The sequence below is a fragment of the Balaenoptera borealis genome, assembly GCF_965194805.1.
Source record: "Balaenoptera borealis genome assembly, chromosome: 13".
In the NCBI taxonomy this organism is placed as follows: Eukaryota; Metazoa; Chordata; class Mammalia; order Artiodactyla; family Balaenopteridae; genus Balaenoptera; species Balaenoptera borealis.
The window spans coordinates 88388004-88405932 of record NC_138870.1 but is presented as its reverse complement, the minus strand read 5'-3'; the positions used below and the strand labels follow the sequence as shown (position 1 = coordinate 88405932).

The window sequence follows — 17929 nt, the reverse complement described above, 5'->3', positions numbered from 1 at the left end:
GTTACGCAAGCGATCTCTGGTGCTGCGCCAGCCAAGGGTACAAGAATAAAGTGGACAGGGTCTCCGCCAAAGAGCTGTTTGGAAGCTTGCCAAAAGTGAGGGTCACAGACTCCGAGTGGATAGTAAATCTGAACCCTAAAAGGTGAGAAATCTGTGAAGATTTTAAACACAATCTGTTATAAGGATATGAACGTGAATGCTGTAAGTCGGGTGACTAATCTATGTTGGAAAAATACACCCCCTAGTTCACTAGGAAATCACGTACAGTTGGAGAAAGGGCTCAGAGCTCATCAGTCACAAGAGGGGAAGGAGAGAGGGAAAGAGAGAGAGAGAGACCACCACATTGCATCTGAAGCTCTGGTTTCAAGGCACCAGGAAGTATATTGGCCCTACCTTCCTTCCTATGCATCTACACTGGTTCATTTTTCTTTGACATTAGCATAAAGTTTCTTGCAAATACATGAACAGCCAAGCCTCATGTTAAGTTACTTCAAAATAGTTATATTACTATTCGTTCACCATTATTCTTTTTAAGTAGGGGCAAAATTCAGAAAGAAACATGCATTTTTCAAAAACAGCATGCAGTACTGTTACTTGTGCATATACATTACCCTGCCCTATTAGACTGTTAGCTTCCCTAAAGCAAGAATTTGGTTATAAATCTTCCAAGCAAAGCTATTTTCACATGGAGGCATTTGAGTATGCACACTTGAACGTGTAAGCGTAGATGAAAACCTTTGTTCCAGCACCTACTGCCAACTTATTTGGAGCAAAATATTTCACAGATTAATGGAAGAAATATATCTTACACATTGACAATAGAAGTTGGGACTTCCCTGGTGGTGCAGTGGTTAAGAATCTGCCTGCCAATGCAGTGGACATGGGTTCGAGCCCTGGTCCAGGAAGATCTCACATGCCGCGGAGCAACTAAGCCCATGCGCCACTACTGAGCCTGTGCTCTAGAGCCCGTGGGCCACAACTACCGAGCCCACGTGCCTAGAGCCTGTGCTCCACAAGAGAAGCCACCGCAACAAGAAGCCCGTGCATCGCAACGAAGAGTAGCCTCCGCTCACCACAACTAGAGAAAGCCCGCGCGCAGCAATGAAGACCCAACACAGCCAAAAATAACTAATTAAAAAAAAAAAAAAAAAAAAGGTAAAGTTGACTGCTTTTCAGAAAGTCAGCCTTATCGCTTCTCTGAAATGAAGAAAAAGAAAGAGAAAAAGTTGGGGACCAGGATCATCAAAGGGCCATATTTTACCCCCAAGTCTGGCCAATTACAAACTAACACTTACCCGTTTTAAATCTTTGATGAAAACACATAGTTCCAAGTTCAAAAAAGTTTGCTTTTATAGTTAACCATATTCTTGGGAGCTTCTGATATCCATTTCAAATTCAATAAAAACGATTTATAAAAGAACTCCAAAAGATAAGCCAACCTTCCCACCCTAAGGTGCCTATTTTCTCCTGGCTCAGAGGATGGAAAACAGACCGACACCAATTTGCTCCATACAGAGCCTTTCATCAAACAATTTTTAAATGCCTTAGAAAAATAAATTAATTCTCCCAACTTACTTATAAAGTATTACTAATATATCATTTATAGGGATGTCACAGGAGATAACAGCCCACACAACTTGCTCGGAGCAACAGCACACATCAAGACCAGCATCATATTACTAAGTTGTGATTTTCAGTGCTGAATTTATTCTCTGCTAGATCCCTGCTCGTAAGAACCTTGGTAACATGTAACTTAGGTCATCCTCAGAAAGTCATACTTGCATTATACTCTGCCTTTTAAAATCTGCCTTTAAAGCGCAAAGTTTAGATGTGGCTACAAAATACAAATCTCAAATCTAATGATTTTCCCTGATCATTTGAAGAACGGGATTTCTACACTTGTGAATCCTTAAGTTACTAAATGGTGATTTTCTAACCCGAGGTCCAATTACTAGTAATAATTATATAAATGCAGCTTAAAAAGAATGCACAGCAATACCTAATTTGTTATACCAGTAAACTTCTCTGTGACTCTTAACAGAAGGCAAAAAGTGCGGGTACTTTAAAGAAATCACTGAAGTCTACCTTCTTCTTGCGGTAAGACTAGTTCAGGTCCCTTAACACACAACTTGGCCTCCAAAATAATTTAGCTTCCCTCTTACCCCTTTTTCTCTTTCAGGAGTTGCTGCTAAAGGCTCCATAGGGCCTCCATTTCCTTTCTTCTTTTCTTCACTTTTTTCCTCCAGTATTATTATTCAGTCCCTTTGCTAGAAGTCCAGATTCATTCATTCCAAGCATTCTTAAGCTCCTTCCCACAACCCCTAGTGTTCAACACAAACATGGTGGTACGGATGAATGTGATAGGTTATAGGTCTCTCTATGGTCAAATTTTAAAAGTCACATAGGACCCACTATCTTTTCCAGTGGGGTTTTATTGCCTGATTAATCTACAACCAACAGATATTTAAGAGACCTCTGAGCCAAAGCCAAGAACCAGTCAGGTTTGAGTCCCGCACTCTAAAAGATATGCTTATCCTGCTGTTAGCTACCTCCTGACACTTTTCTGTTCCTCCTTTCACAGCAGTTTTTCTCCCCTCATCCTGCCAGGGTATTGATTTAATACTGAGCTGTGAAGAGATGTGGTGAAGGCCTAGCTTGATTTGCTGGAGTAGCTGGATGTTAGGTATATGTTCTCTTTCATCTGAATTTCCTTTAAGGTTATGTTTGTGTGTGTATATTTTTGCTTTGTTTAGCTTTTCAGTATTAAAGGTAAACTTTCCAATGATCAAGGCAGATATCTGTGTTTTTTAAATGAGTTTCTGAAAAGACCATGGACAGTGGAAGGAGGCAAACCTGGGTTCCATTCATGACCTATTAGCTATTAGCACTACCTTAGGTTGCTTAACCTGTCAGCCTCCAGTCTCCTCATTTGTAAGATGAGAATACTACTACTTACATCATAAAGTTACTGTAAGTATTGAATAAACGAGAATTACGTGATAGATCTGACAATATTTTCAACTATTGAGCAGGTACTTAAATCTTCAGTTATCCCAAAGATAGCAAGTGTTTAATAAACATTAGACACTAAATAGGAAAAAAAAAAAGTGTATACAAACCAGTAGCTTCACTCCTGGGATGTTGTTTTAGGAACAGAAAAATATTTTAAAGGCTAAATATCCATAAGGAAGACAGGGAAATATATCTCACTGTAATAATACCAGTGAAAAGAAATTTGTCATATAATAAAATTTAAAAACCTACTAAGGCTTCAACTAATGGAACTGTGTATAGCACTCTGAAGGGTAAACCACTCTACTAGAAATTCTGAATCAGGGCCATGAAGAGTCTGAGATTATATGCAAAATTCCTTTTTTTTGGGAAAATTTATTAAATTTAATCAGTGTGGGTTTATTTAAATTCTAATGTCAGTTAAATGGCATATAATTTTTTTTTTTTTTTTTTTTTTTTTTTTGGGCTGTGCCTCGTGGCACGTGGGATCTTAATTCCTCGACCAGGGATCGAACCTGTGCCCGCTGCAGTGCAAGCCCAGAGTCCTAACTACTGGACTGCCGGGGAATTCCCGCACAATTCTTTATGTATATTTTTCTCATAAATGGCTCCTTGGACTTCAGCAGGTTCTTTGAAAAAACCTGGTATCTAAAAGAGGCTTTGAATAACTGTTCTATTCAAATAAGAAGGCTTTACTGTTAGTTGAAGTAGAAGATAAAATGACAATCAAGCCCCACAAAATAATTTGGACCTGCCCACTGAAATACTTTAGAATATATAAAACTTCCACCCTTGCTCTGTGGTTGAAAGTCATATATTTAACTGACACTTCAGAAAACCAAGTGCTGGCTGACTTGCCAAGCCTGAAGAACTAACATAAACAAGGGTGTGAGATGAGAATAGAACCTTTCCTGTTGTAAGAGCCACTATCAACTCTCTTGGGACACCTCAGAAGTCAGCAATGACCAGGAGCATCACTCTGATAGACTAAGGGTAGGAAAGCACTGGGTATTTGGCTTCTAAAGGAGGCAGCCTTGAAAAAACTCAGCTCTGGAGCCCTGGGTTAAAATCAAAACTAGTGCTTTCTTTGGAGTTTGAGTTTCCTCTTCTGTAAATGTCTTCTATCCGATGTCTTCTCTGTCATATACAGAGCAGCCACGACTCTTTGTAAAAAATCATATACAAACATCTGTTGACAAAGGTATTTTAAAATATATACATTGCCCTACAGGCTTGAGTTAGAGATAACAAAGACAGAGCCTAGCTCAACATCGAGAACACAGGGGCTCAATAAACAGTAGCTAAATAGACATAATGTGACTTTCTTCTCAACTGACCTGGACACAGCTACATAAACTGAAGATGGACAATGCCGCTATCATACAGCTCTTTTAAAAGTCTGGGGCTTCCCTGGTGGCGCAGTGGTTGAGAGTCTGCCTGCCAATGCAGGGGACACGGGTTCGAGCCCTGGTCTGGGAGGATCCCACATGCTGCAGAGCAACTGGGCCCGTGAGCCACAACTACTGAGCCTGCGCATCTGGAGCCTGTGCTCCGCAGCAAGAGAGGCCGCGACAGTGAGAGGCCCACGCACCGCGATGAAGAGCGGCCCCCGCTCGCCGCAATTGGAGAAAGCCCTCGCACAGAAACGAAGACCCAACACAGCCAAAAATAAATTAATTAATAAATAAATTTATTTTTAAAAAAAAAAGTCTGAACTGCTTTATATGCTGCCTAGAACCTCTCCTGAACTATTATACTTGGGGCTTAATCACTAACAGAGACAGTCCACTTTCACCAAATCAGACACCTTGTAGCTAAATCCCTCACTGAAGTCAGTCCTCCGGCCCTACCATCAACCATTCATTCCACAGGTTATTTACTGAGTGCATACTAGGTGTTAAAATAATACATGGAAGATACAAAGATAAATCATTTTCACCCTAAAGGAGGGTATAATTTAGCAGGCACAGAGGAATGCAGTCCCACTCAGCAAGCATGCTATGCACAAAGGCCAATTTGCCAGAGCTATGCTAGGAATACCAAGATGTGCATGGGCTCAGCCATGAATCATGAGCGCACAATCACACCAGGGAGATCAGGCACGCATCCCAATAGCAGTAACACAGAGCCAAGTGCCAGAAGTGTGAGAACACCAGAGTGAACTTTACAGACAGGCCTGCGCTCCATCCTGGCTCTGCTGCTTTACTAGCTGTGTCATCTGGGCATACTCCTTAAGATCTGAGGGCCTCCATTAGCTCATCTGTAAAAATGGATCACACCACCTCCTTCACAGGACTACTACTGGAAGGATTTCAATCAACTAGGTACCACAGCATTTAGAGGCTAGCACACAGTAGACGTTCAATAAATGGTAGCTGCTATCATTGACAGACATTCATTTAAATATCTGATGAGCTCTAAGGCAGATCTAGAATCATAGGCACAAGGAATAAGTCTAACTCTTCACTTCTGATATTGGCAGGACTCCTCCTTTCCCAGAGACAGGGATTTGTGGGAGTGCTGCGGGAGCAGAGGAGGGAGAGAACAGGCAAATCTGGCCTTGTACTCTGACACAGGTAGGCAGTTGGAAAAGTGGGTCTGAGCAGGAAGAAAAGTCAGGAAAGAAAATGAAGAACAGAACAAAGGAGGGAAATTTTAGGGACCACAGCTCCAACAGTATTCCCACAAGCTTCCAGTAGAGGTAAAAGGGGGCAGAGCACGAGATCACCAGAAAAGCAGGTTGGGGCCAGACCCTGGAGGACATGGAAAACCAAGTTAAGAAATACATACTCATCCTGGATGCAGATCTGGGGGCAGCAAAGAAGCAATCAGGAAGATGGTTCTGCAGCAGATGGACTGCAAGGGCAGGGAGATCAGAAGTGGGCAGCCAGTTAGCGACCGTTCAGGTAGGAGGCAACAGTACCTCAAGTAGCCTGGGCAAAAAGTTAATAGAAGAAGTGGGCACCTGTGTGGGAAACAGGCCCTGGTAAATGAACAGACAGGAAAGGTGAGAGGAAATCTGAAGCCTGGACCAGAACAGTGACACCACTGTACAAGGACTGACAGACAGCAAAGAAGAGGTTTGTGTTGTCACCTGGTTAAAGCGGGAGGAAAAGGCACTGGGTCTCACCATGCATTCACAGCTAGCAAAAATTTTACTATATAATCAGCACCAAATAAATTTATTTGCTGCACTAACAATCTATGCCTCTTGTAAACACTGTTAGTCCTTACTCTTACCTTCTTAAATAAACCAGAGTCAAAGCAGTCCTTCAATTCTCCTTAGGCCTCAACCTTAACTAGGCCAAAAAGCACATACACTACTAATCTCCCCGGAAGGGATTATCTGAGGAGAGAATCAAGTTTTCTGCCTGTTTTGGTAGAGTATTAAGAAAGAAAGGGAATGGTCAGAGAGTTATTAAATTACCACTCATTTCCCGATGTCTATTCAGTTAGGAGTCTGATTTCTGGTAACTTTTAGAAGTTAGGCTTGAGAGGAGACCTGCCTGTTTCAGTGCCTACCCCGGGCCCAGAATGTGGGGGGCCCCCAGCCTGACCACAACACCATCACCTCTGAGCTCCTCCCACACTGGCTCCATAATTCCCTTGGATGTTAATCATGCACCGCTTTGTGTCCCTGTTCTCTCCTATTATTGCCTGGAAGAAATTAAGTCCCATGTTGCAAGTTTTAGTCTTAATCTCCCAAGATTATTATCTCAAACTACTGAAGTCTTAACTATGTCTGGCACTTTGTATTCCAGTAAGCACTTTTTCACTCACTTTGCTTTACCTCTCAATACCACCGACAGGCATTCATTTTATATGAGTGGTTTCAAAACTCTGGAATCCTGGAGACACTGATTTACATATAAGAAAGAGTCCCTGTAGGAAAATTTGCAAGCTTGCTCTTAAGAACTAAAATGTTTATGAAAGCCGTATGTCTTTGTGCAACAGGAACTATATTCATAGTTCTTAGAATTTAGTAGCTAGCTAGTGCTAATTTCACACATGCACATACAGGCCCTGACCACAGATAGCATAGTTCCCCATTTTTCTATTCAGGTAGAAAGTGTTACTTGCCTGTTAAGTTACTCTTTGCCATCTTCAAACACCTTTTAGATATTAAACAGTAATCTTTTGTTTGGTTTTCCTCGATTCTAATTATTTAGCAACTAATCGTGACCAAACTACCTTATACATTAAAGTAAGTCTCAAACGTGATAGTTATAAGAATTACCTGAGGAGGCTTGTTTAAAATAAATTAAAAGGCAGAACCTAGTCCCTTACAGAGGGTTTAATGAACAAGATCTCAGGTAAAGCCCAAGCATGTGTGTTTAATTAACAAGCACTCCAGGGGACTCTGTGCAGGTGGTCCATAGTCTACAGTTTTTTGAAAGGCACTTCTTTAAAGCCTTCATCCTGTAGGTAGTCATCTAAATTTATCAGTTCCTAGTAATAGGGCTGTACTCCCTGGTCTTCCATAGTACGCTGTGAAAACAAGGCAGGTTTTGCTGCTGCTGCTATTTATTGAGGAGAAAGGAAGACAAAGGAAAAAACAATAATAAGAGGAGAAAAGAAAAGCACATGTTTTAACGAGCTCCCTCCCTCTCCATTATTTAGGTTGCAACTAAAGCAGGAAATCTTAACCTTTTTTATGGTGTGGACTTCAGGATTATAACACTAATCCTATAAGCACTCAATTCTCCACTAAATAAATGCTTTTCTCCACTCAAACCCAACGTTCCCTAAAGAATTTCAAGACCTACCATTTAGTCCCAAATGTGGGCAACAATTATCTAGAAATTCACAAACATTTCAAAGCAGTAGCCTTACCTTGTTGTGTCTTCTTCCACATCTTAGTACTCATTAAAAACCAAAAATATATCAAATGATACAAAAGAGAGTGGTAAGTTTACTTAAAGGAGATGTACTAAATCATTTTTTAAAATTTAATTATAACTTGGTGGTAGGCTTTTCATTCATGGCATTGCACGTCACTGAATGTCTGAAATTAACTATGATCATAAAGAATTGAGAACATCAGATCTTACCAATAAAGTGGGTGCAAAGCTTATAAAAAAGTGATTTTACTTTTTACTCCCACTGGTGTTAAAACTAGGACCATCTGTAGAATTTATATAAAGATCAAATGCCTATACAGCTTTTTAAGTGCAAATTTATGACACAGGCGGAAAAAAGATCAGACAGGAAAGAATATTAACAGGACTCTGTCTCATTTTACTTGCAAACTAAAGGTCTGAGTAACACAGTGTATTTTATATCAAGCTAAAAGCCTTAATCTCCTTTAATTATTTTCCATTAATTTATTATTTGCCTTTGAAGTCTATCTCCATTTCTTATACCCATTCTTCAAAAAAGGTAATAAATAAGATTCTTTTAAAAGAAAAGGTAGTAAATAAAAATACAAATTGTTATAACCTTCCTAAACACACACACACATCAAAATACATTGTTACATTTAACTGAGGCCTCAGGCTTACTTCTAAGAAGGCAATGTTCAAGTATGAGACCCATTTCTTGAACATTACATTGATACAAACAGACAAGGAGGACAAAAAAATCAGCAAAAGTTAAAGCAGATGTATCAAGGTGATGGGATTCTGAGGCTTTCTAACCTGGTCATCCACGTTGCATATCCCCCCCTAAATGTGCACCCAGCCTCCCAGCATCTTGCCTGTATGGCAGGCCATGACCCATCCAGCCTCCCAGCATCTTGCCCGTATGGCGGGCCATGACCCATCCACCCCTCAGTGGATGATCCTAAGGGAGGGCTGCCACCACGCTCACCACCACCCAAAGGAAAGATTTCTTTCTCTTCTTCCCCTCTACCCAGTTGTTAACTCTGGGCTAGAAAAGAGATACCTGAAGGGAAATGAACTCACTCTAGGAGCTTGCTGGTTGCTCTCCCCTGAGCCTGGGGTTCCGGGGTTTCTGGGTTTCCCTCCCCGAGAATTAAAGAGGAAGACGATAGGGACGGACAAAGATAAAGCATTTCCTGACCCACTTTTCTCAGTACGTCTATAAACGACTCACTTTCAGCAGTTTACACTGCTGCTAAAAAATTTTAAGTTATTTGGATTTACTGGGAAGGAAAGAAAAAGGACACTTTAAAAAACCTATTTTAAAAGATGAAAATAGGTCCGTCTGCCCTTCCAAGCTTCCCACTTCCGAAATGTGTGTCTCATCCACGTCGATTAACACGTGAGCTGGCCCCCACGTTTCTTTGTCGTTTTCTAAGGATGTGCTCCGTTTGGAGGTTCGCTCACGATCACCCTGGCTTTGAGACCACGACCGGATCGATGAGCTCGTTCGCAGTTCAGGCGGCAAAAGAGACGTTAAGGTCCCCCACCTACCTTCAGGGTTGGACCATGGCCGCCTAGATTTCTCCGTTTCACAAACACAACGGGTACGTCGGTTCCCCAGGTCAGTTCGCAGAGCGCTCCCTCGAGGCCCCGCCCATTCTCTGTGGCGCAAAAGCAGAGCGGATCCGGTCAGTCTTTCCGCCCGCGGCCGCGGCGGGAAGTGCGCGGCGGGGGCGGGGCTTCCGCGTCCCAAACTGCACTCGCCCGGGCGACCGCCCAGGCCCCAGCCCCGGCCCTGACCTTGACTAAGGCCCGCCGCCGGCTCGGGTCCGGACCTACACGCGGGCTGGAAACATGGCCTCGAGGCCAACTACAAACCCCACGATTCCGGCCGGAATGGAAGAAGAGCAAGTCTCTCTAAAATACACGTCCCACTTTCCCAGTATGTCTGGAATTCAGAAAAGCCTCAAAAGCAAGCTTAAGGCACAATTAATTATCTCAGCTTTTATAAAACACCTCCCAACTTAATCTTCCTTTGAACTCTGCATCGTATACACAGAATGCCAAAAAACCAACTTCCAAAGTTTCTCTGAAATTTGAAACCTCGAGGCAAAATTAAGAACACTGCCCACTTGGGGTGATTTGAGAACCCTGAAATAATACAGCGACACCCTAAATGACATGCTGGGTGCAACTGGTCCAATTTTACAAACGGGCGAACTGAGGTAGAGAATGAGTCAGTGAGAATTAAAAATAGACTCTAGTTATACTGACATCAGGTCCATTCATGAGACAAAAACCACACCAGCCCCCAAAAGTATAGTTGTTTGACAATAACAATAGTAATAGCAGCTAACGATTCTGTAGTGCTTTGCATATGTTAATACTTAATCTTCATAACTACCCTGTTGAAGTAGGTCCAATCAGGTCCATTTCACAAATAGGGAAACTGAGGCACAGAAAAGCTTCCCTACCCAAATTCAAGCAGCTAGTCAGTCAACAGCAGAGCCAGGATTCAAACAAGGCAGTGCAGTGTAGCCTTTAACCCCTACCCTGTACTGCCTGATACAGTGAGATAAGCACCGGTTCCTCTTAGTTGTCTCCTTTAACAGCCTAGGGAAAGTCACAGGAGTCTAAGCCTTGGTCTCCGCACTTGAACACACGGAGACACACGTGATTTGCCAATCTCTCACAATTTCTGAGGATTCAGTGGTGTGAAAATTCCTCGAAAGGCATCCTTTAATCGTTACACTCGCTTATTGCTGACAAGGTTCTGTCAATCTATTCATCATATTATCACCTACATTTCAAGACTCGTGCATTAAGAAATGATACAAAAACCATTTTCTCCGATATTCTGCAAACCGTCTCTATAAAGAAGAGCTAGAGACAGGAAACCAACAGCCGACAGGGGGCCGGTCTCACCTACCAACACGCCAAGCTTTCACCGACCCGGGCGAAACAATGAACCCCGCCAAGAAGCTCACCCGACTTAGAGAAACCTCGGCCCTACTCAGACACGCATTCAAACGTCTCCCCTTCCCCTGCATCCACAAGGCACCCGGCAGGAGGATGCTCTCGGCCCAGAGTGCTCACAGCCCAGGGGCCTGGGGCTTCCTCCGTTTTCAGTAAACCCGAAGCTTACACGAACGCGAGTCCTTGGGCACCAGGCGCTCCTTCAGACGTCCCAGCACCTGCCGCTCCGGTGCAATGCGGGACTGAAGCAAACTGAAGAGAAAGGGCTGCGGGTTCCCAGTAGCTCCGAGAAGCCACGCCCTCCTCTGAATGGGCGGGCAAACCGCCAGAGTCAGAATGACAAAGCAAAAATCCACTCCTCGTGCAGCACTGGCAACTAGGCTGATGGGCTTAGCAAAGTGGGATCTCCTAATTGGGTGACAGCACATCCTCTTCCTGCTCACAGCGCCCCCAAAGCAAGAAAGGAGCAAAAACAATTTAAGGAATGTTGGGAACCGGAACCAAAAGGGTGTGCCTTAATTGAACAAAACTGGACTATGCCCTCGGGCAGTGACTCCAGAACTTTGCTACTGATGGTAATCATGCGAGGATCCTCAAAAATACTGACGCCTGGCTCCCACCCCTAGACATTCTGATGTAATTGGTATTGCGTGCGACCTGGCCATCTGAGGTTTTTAAAACTCCCTGGATGATTCTAGTGAACAGCAGTTTGGGACCCATTGCCCTAAAGTAATGGATTTGTCAGTCTGGCGATTCCCTAAAGGAAGCGATTAGGCTTTAAAAAAAAAAACTTCTAGTCCATCCTGACTAATTCTGAAAAGAAGTGACAAATTTTCACCAACACATAACTTCGCTTTATAGTACTTCCTCCTTATCCCACTCAGATTTTGGTTCGTCATGTTGTTTAAGGAAAACTGAGTATATTTAACTCCAGCCATGCCAGGCACCTGCAGCCAGCTGCCCAAGTGAGCCACACTCTCTCATACTTCCCTGCTCTTACTCATATTCTTACTCAGCACCTTGTGCTAGTAGGTGGCTATGAATATTTGATGAATAAATAAATAAATGAATGTCTTTCCCACTTCTTCGTCTGGATACTGCCAAACTGAAACACGCTCAGGTTGCTGGTTTCTAAAGGCTCCGTGAAGCCACAATTTGCTCCTTTTGAGTCCCCTCCCAGGTGCAAGGCAGAGGCTTGTTGCAGCCTCTCAGTTTCAGAACGCGTGTACACACACACACACTCTACACATTGTGGGGGAGGGAAAAAAACCTTTAGCCTCCTAGGTTCTTCTAGCTGGTCTAAGAATTAAATTGGCATGAGACACATTAACAGGAGAAAATCAAATTTAATTACATACGTAGCGGAGCAAGAGCAGAATATGAGGTCCAAGGACAAGTCAGGCGACTGAAGCTTGTATACCTTCCCAGCAAAGGAGAAGAGAGTAAGCGTTTTGGACTTCAAAGGGAAGGCAACTTACAGGAAGATGAAAATGAGCAAATGTTTGATAAACAAATGTTTGCTGAGTCATGCAGACACAATGGGACCCAGAGAGGACTTTGATCAAACAGGCCTTGCTGAGTGCCCCTAGTCTACCACACCTAGTTCATGGTATACTTTAGTTTTCTATGGTGATAATTGTTCTTCCTGAATAGGCCCTTTAGGTGGTTAAGGGGAGAAGGTAGAAAGTTCTTCCTGAGGTTTTGTTTCTTAAAAATAATCAGCCCCAAATCATCCTCAAACCAAAGAGACACATTTGGGGCTGGAAAGTTTTGTTACCCTACAAGATGCTAAACTGACACTCTCCCTGTTTGGTGGTTATTTATGTGAGTGCCTAACCTGATTCTGGGGTCCTTAGAAGAGAAGATGGGTCTAGCACATAGGTGTTCAGGAAACAAGATGACTTAGGAAGCAAAGAAAGAAAAATGTGAAGGAAAGACAGCTGGGATTAAGGGAGAGAACTTACCATTTACTCCCAGCTGCTGTGCCAAGCTTTGCACTAACCAGTTTACGTGCCTTCTTTCATTTAATCTACACAAAACAACCAATGAGCTGGCATCGTAACTCTACATTCTTAAACATCCATAGAAGCTACAGTTTATTGCAAAAGCACGTCTTAGGATACAGAGGGACTTTAAAATCATTTAACTTAATGTGCTAAAAGCAAGTGATAAGGGTTGACTTCTAAGAGCCTTCAGGGACAGACAGGTCCGAGTTACCATAGTTAACATTTTCTAATGGCATTCCAGAAAAGGCTAGATAAGGCATTTTAACTTCAAACTGTTCTTAAGTGAGCAGATTATAGCACAAATCCCGAGAGTAGCTCCATGTAGTTATTTTTTAAGTTAAAAAAAAAAAAATCACCGTTAAAAAAAGCTTCACTTTCCTTTCAAACCATTCTTGCTACAGTTCAGGGCCCAGATGCCTTACCCTTGTCAGGAAATAGAACGCCTTAGTTCTATTTAGTTGCTGGTTAATGGAAGAAGAGCCGATCGCTGGCACACACACACCCCTCCCCCATTTCTCATCATGCAGCATTTGTTCTAGTGGTACATCTTGCATCTCTTGACTGGGTTCATGTTATTCCTCCTGCCTAAAATTATCTTTCCCCCCAAGGGCCTACTCCCTCAAAGCTCATCTGAAATGTCATCTCCTGTGGGAGGGCTTGCCTGATTTCTACCCTGTGTTTATCACTCCTTCTCTCTTCTGTGTCCCCAAACACCTAAAAATAATTACAAATCACCTAAATCCAAGAGAGTTTTGAGAAGGCAAAACCTTGCTTGATTTATCATGCCCTCCCAGAACCTGTTATATATAGTAAGTATGCAGAAAATGCTGGAAAAGACCCTCTGTTCCTGAGCTATCATCTAAGGACACTATTAACAGGTCTATGCAGGTGTTCAATGAAGGGTCCTATTGCACTAAACTACCATTCCTCAATAAGCCTTTCTCACACATACACACTGAGCTAGAACCACCTTTCTGACACCCAGGTCTTCTCTGCGCAAACCTCCAGTAGTTCTCTAGGAACCTCTAAATAAAGTCCAAACTCCTCAATTGTACTGACTTGGCAAGGGCCACCCTTGTTAAACCTAGATGTCCACATATACTGTACCCTACTTAACCAGAAAACATTGCTGGAGAAAACACAGAAATTAAAAGTAATTTCACTTTAGGGCTTCCCTGGTGGTGCAGTGGTGAAGAATCCTCCTGCCAATGCAGGGGACACGGGTTCGAGCCCTGGTCCAGGAAGATCCCACATGCTGCGGAGCGACTTAAGCCCGTGCGCCACAACTACTGAGCCTGTGCTCTAGAGCCCGCAAGCCACAACTACTGAAGCCTGCGCCCCTAGAGCCCAAGCTCCTCAGCAAGAGAAGCCACCGCAATGAGAAGCCTGTGCACCGCAAAGAAGAACAGTCCCCGCTCGCCGAAACTAGAGAAAGCCCACACACAGCAACGAAGACCCAACATAGCCAAAAATAAAAATAAATTAAATAAATAAATTAGAAAAGAAAAAAGAAACAGCCAACGCAAGAGGGACACTCTGACTCTCCTTTCTGTCTCACTGAAAATAGGAAATAAGTCACTCACGTGAAATGTGCACTCCTTGCATCTAGAGGTAGAAGGACACCCTTAATGCAAAAGATAGGGAATTTGGGGCCAGGAAGACTATATAAACAAACTCATTACTTCTTTAATATACTACGCCAAGCCCAAACTCTGCTGATATTTGTCACTAGTTGGGCACCCAAAACCTAAGTTTCTTTGTCCTGTCAATTCCTCACAAATGTATTGTTTCTTTGTCTAAAAAAGTATAAAAGCTGCCTGCTTTGGCCACTTCTTGGGTACCATTTCTATGGGATCTCCATGCGCATGAATTAAAATTTGTTTCTCTTTCTCCTGTTAATCGGTCTTGTGTCAATTTTATTATTGGTCCAGGTATAAGAACTCAAGAGGGGTAGACTGGGAAATTTCCCCCTCGCCAACACTCACCACCCAGTTCTACAAGGGTTAAGTCGGAACCCAATTCAGTTGCCCACCAACCTGAGAGGAATTTAGGATGGAAACAGGATGAAGCACTCCATGCTTTAGATAAACAGGCCCTTAAATAGCTAGATGTATATCTCAGGAAGAATTTCAATGACCCCAGATTCTTGCATCTTCTCGTACTTAGATAAGCACTTAACTTGAGATATCTGTTCTTTGTGATTAGCAGTAATCTTTTACCAAGATGTATGCTTGACAGTGTGTATTTCCTAGCCAAAAAAAAAAAAAAAAAAAATCATATATAAACGGGTCTCTCCCCTACTTCTTTGGAGCAACTCCTCAGAGCTAACTGAGCGCTGTCTCTGGGCTATAGTCCTCAATAAGACCCTGAATAAAACTTAAACTCACAACTCCTATGTTGTGTGTTTTTCTTTAAGTCGACAACACCTACACCTTGCCATTGGCTCATAACCTGCTTTCTACTTTAAGAAAAGAGAATCAACCAGACAGAATTCCCCACCTATTTCCCTTTTTTTTTTTTTTTTTTTTTTTTGGCTGTGCCATACGGCATGCAGGATCTTAGTTCCCCCACCAGGGATCAAACCCATGCCTCCTGTATTGGGATCAAGGAGTCTTAATCACTGGACTGTCCAGGAAGTCCCAAACTCCCACCAACTTCCATCTCAACCACCAAGCTGCCATATACCCTGCCTTCGCTCTTGATTTAATGAAGGCCAGCCTCTCCACTTGTGTGCAGATTTTCATCTTTTCTTGACTTCTCAATCTTCGATAAATTCACTCCTCCCATTAGCCTCCCTCTCTGGCATCATCAGTTTCTTTTTCTCTACCTGATCATTCCCATCATCGTACAAACACACTGTAATGTTCCCACTTTTAAAAGTCTCCCAAGATCCCATATGCCCAATCCCTGTAGTTACCACCCAACTTCATTTCTCCCCTCACAGGGGGAAAAAAAATTTTTTTTGGAAAGAATTCTTTGTACCCTGAGAATAAAGTAGGGTAGGGAAGTCAGGAAAGATCTAAGTACGTGGCACTCGAGCAGAGACCAGAGTGAAATGAAGGAGCAAGACTTAAGAGGGGGAAATCTTTCTAAGCAGAGGTAACAGGAGACAGCTCCCTAAGCTGGGAGCCTGCCCGATTTGTCCACAGATCTGCAAGGGAACCAATGTGTCTACAGCTCAGTGAGTGAGGAAGAAAGTGGTAGGTAGTGAGGTCAGAGGAGTAGCCAGGGGTCAGATCCCAAAGGCCATAGTCAAAACTTTGGATTTCATTCTTAATGTGATAAGAAGCCAAAGTGTCACAAGAGAGGAGAGGGAAATGATCTAGTTTGTATCCTTAAAGGATTGCTCTGCTGTGTGGAGAAGAGACTAAGGTAGGGACTCAGAGTGGAGGAACACAGGCCAGTCAAGAAGTTACCGTGGTGGTCCAAGCTGAGATGATGAAGGTTTGGATTAGTGAGGTGAGAACATATATCTGAAGATAAACCTAATTAGTTTTACAGATGGATGGAACGAGGGGTGTAAAAGAAAGAAAAGAATCAACGATGACTCCAGGGTTTTGGCCTTGGCAACTGGGTAGATGGGGGCACTCCCTAAGGAAAAGGGGGGATACTCAGGGAGGAGGAGAAAAGATGGGAATGGGAGAGATGGAAAGCAATAGTTTGGGACAAATGCATAGTATGGTTTGAGAAACCTACTGTTTTCCAAATGGAGATTTTGAGTAGGTAGTTGGTATGCAAATCTGGAATTCAGGGGAGAAGTCAGGGATAGAAATAAAAATTGTTAGTCAAATATAAAAGGTATTTAATGCGCATTGTAGATAATGTTGGGGTTCTCCAGAGAAACAGAGAGAGAGAGAGAGAGAGATTTTTTCTTTCTTTCTTTCTTTTTTTTTTTCTGGCTGCGCAGCATGCGGAACTTCCCCAACCAGGGATCGAACCCGTGCCGCCCCGGCGTTGGAAGCGTGGAGTCTTAACCGCTGGACCACCAAGGAAGTTTGAAAGATTTATTTTGAGAGAATGACTCACAGCATTTGGCGGCTGGCAAGTCTGAAACCTACAGAACAGGTCAGCAGGCTGGAAATTCCAGCGGTCTTAATGTTGCAGTCTTGAGTCTGAAGGCAGTCTGGAGGCACAATTCTTTCCTCTGCAGGAGACCTCAATCTTTTCTCTTAAGGCCTTCAACTGATTGCAGGAAGCTCACTCACATTATGGAGAGTAATCTGCTTTACTCAAAGTCTATTGATTTCAGTGTTAATCACATTAAAAAATACCTTCACAGCAACATGTAGACTGGTGTCTGACCAAACAACTGGGTACCATAAACTCAGCCATCACATCATGCGACTGGATGAAATTACCTAGTAAGTTAATGCATTTAGAGAAATGAAGACAGTCCAGGACTGAGCCCTGGCAAAGTACAAAGGAGAAGGGTCCAGCAAAGGAGGCTGAGAAGGGAGGTAGGAGGAAAACCAAGAGAATGTGCTAAATCAAAAGCCAAGGAAGACGTGCTTCGAAAAGGAGGAAGATCAATTATATCAGGTGCTGCTGAGAAATCCTGCAAGATAAGGACTGAATCATGGAAGTTACTGCTGACTTTACTGAAAATGATGGGGGGAAAGAAAGTCTAAGTAGAGGCGGTTCAACAAGAAACAGAAAAAAACGACAAGGAGGTAGTAAGTATAGCCAACTCTTTCAAGGAGTTTTGCTATAAGAGCAGAAAACAATGGGAAAGTAGCTGAAGATGGATGTAGGAAGGGTTTTTTGTTTTGTCTAAGAAGGAAGTTATTATAGCATGTTTTAATGCTGAAGAAATAATCTAGTAGAGGAAATTTGGTGATTTCCACAGAGGAAAGGAGCAAGATGAGATCTGTAAATTACAGAGGCAAAGTACTTTGAATATACATCTATTATGCAGCATAGACTTAAGTCAAATCTAGGTTCCATCACTGATTAGACAGTCAAATTACTAAGCCTCTCAGCTTTCTCATCCTCTTTCTACAAGGTCCTCTGTGGTCCTTCTACCTCTTTATCTCACCCAAACCTTCCCACCGTCTCTATGCCCCAGCCATTAGCCTTTTTTCAATCCCTTTAATTAATCTAACCACAGGCTTT

General features: G+C 42.8%; 1 protein-coding gene across 3 annotated transcripts in view; it reads right to left on the bottom strand.

Annotated features, from left to right (window-relative positions):
* TXNRD1 (thioredoxin reductase 1) overlaps positions 1-11238 on the bottom strand; it is a 61165-nt gene extending 49927 nt beyond the window's left edge. The window contains exons 1-2 of one of the 3 annotated variants that reach the window (XM_082349915.1): positions 10981-11129; positions 9387-9496 (exon numbers count right to left, since the gene is read on the bottom strand). Coding sequence is in view for 1 of the 3 variants with exons in the window: in XM_082349914.1 (XP_082206040.1) it covers positions 10823-10885 (63 nt within the window). In the remaining 2 variants the exon portion in view is untranslated. Of the gene's footprint in view, positions 1-9386; positions 9497-10822; positions 10952-10980 lie in introns of those variants that run through there. The other 2 variants (XM_082349916.1, XM_082349914.1) reach the window with 2 other exon arrangements.
* Positions 11239-17929: the final 6691 nt, after the last annotated feature.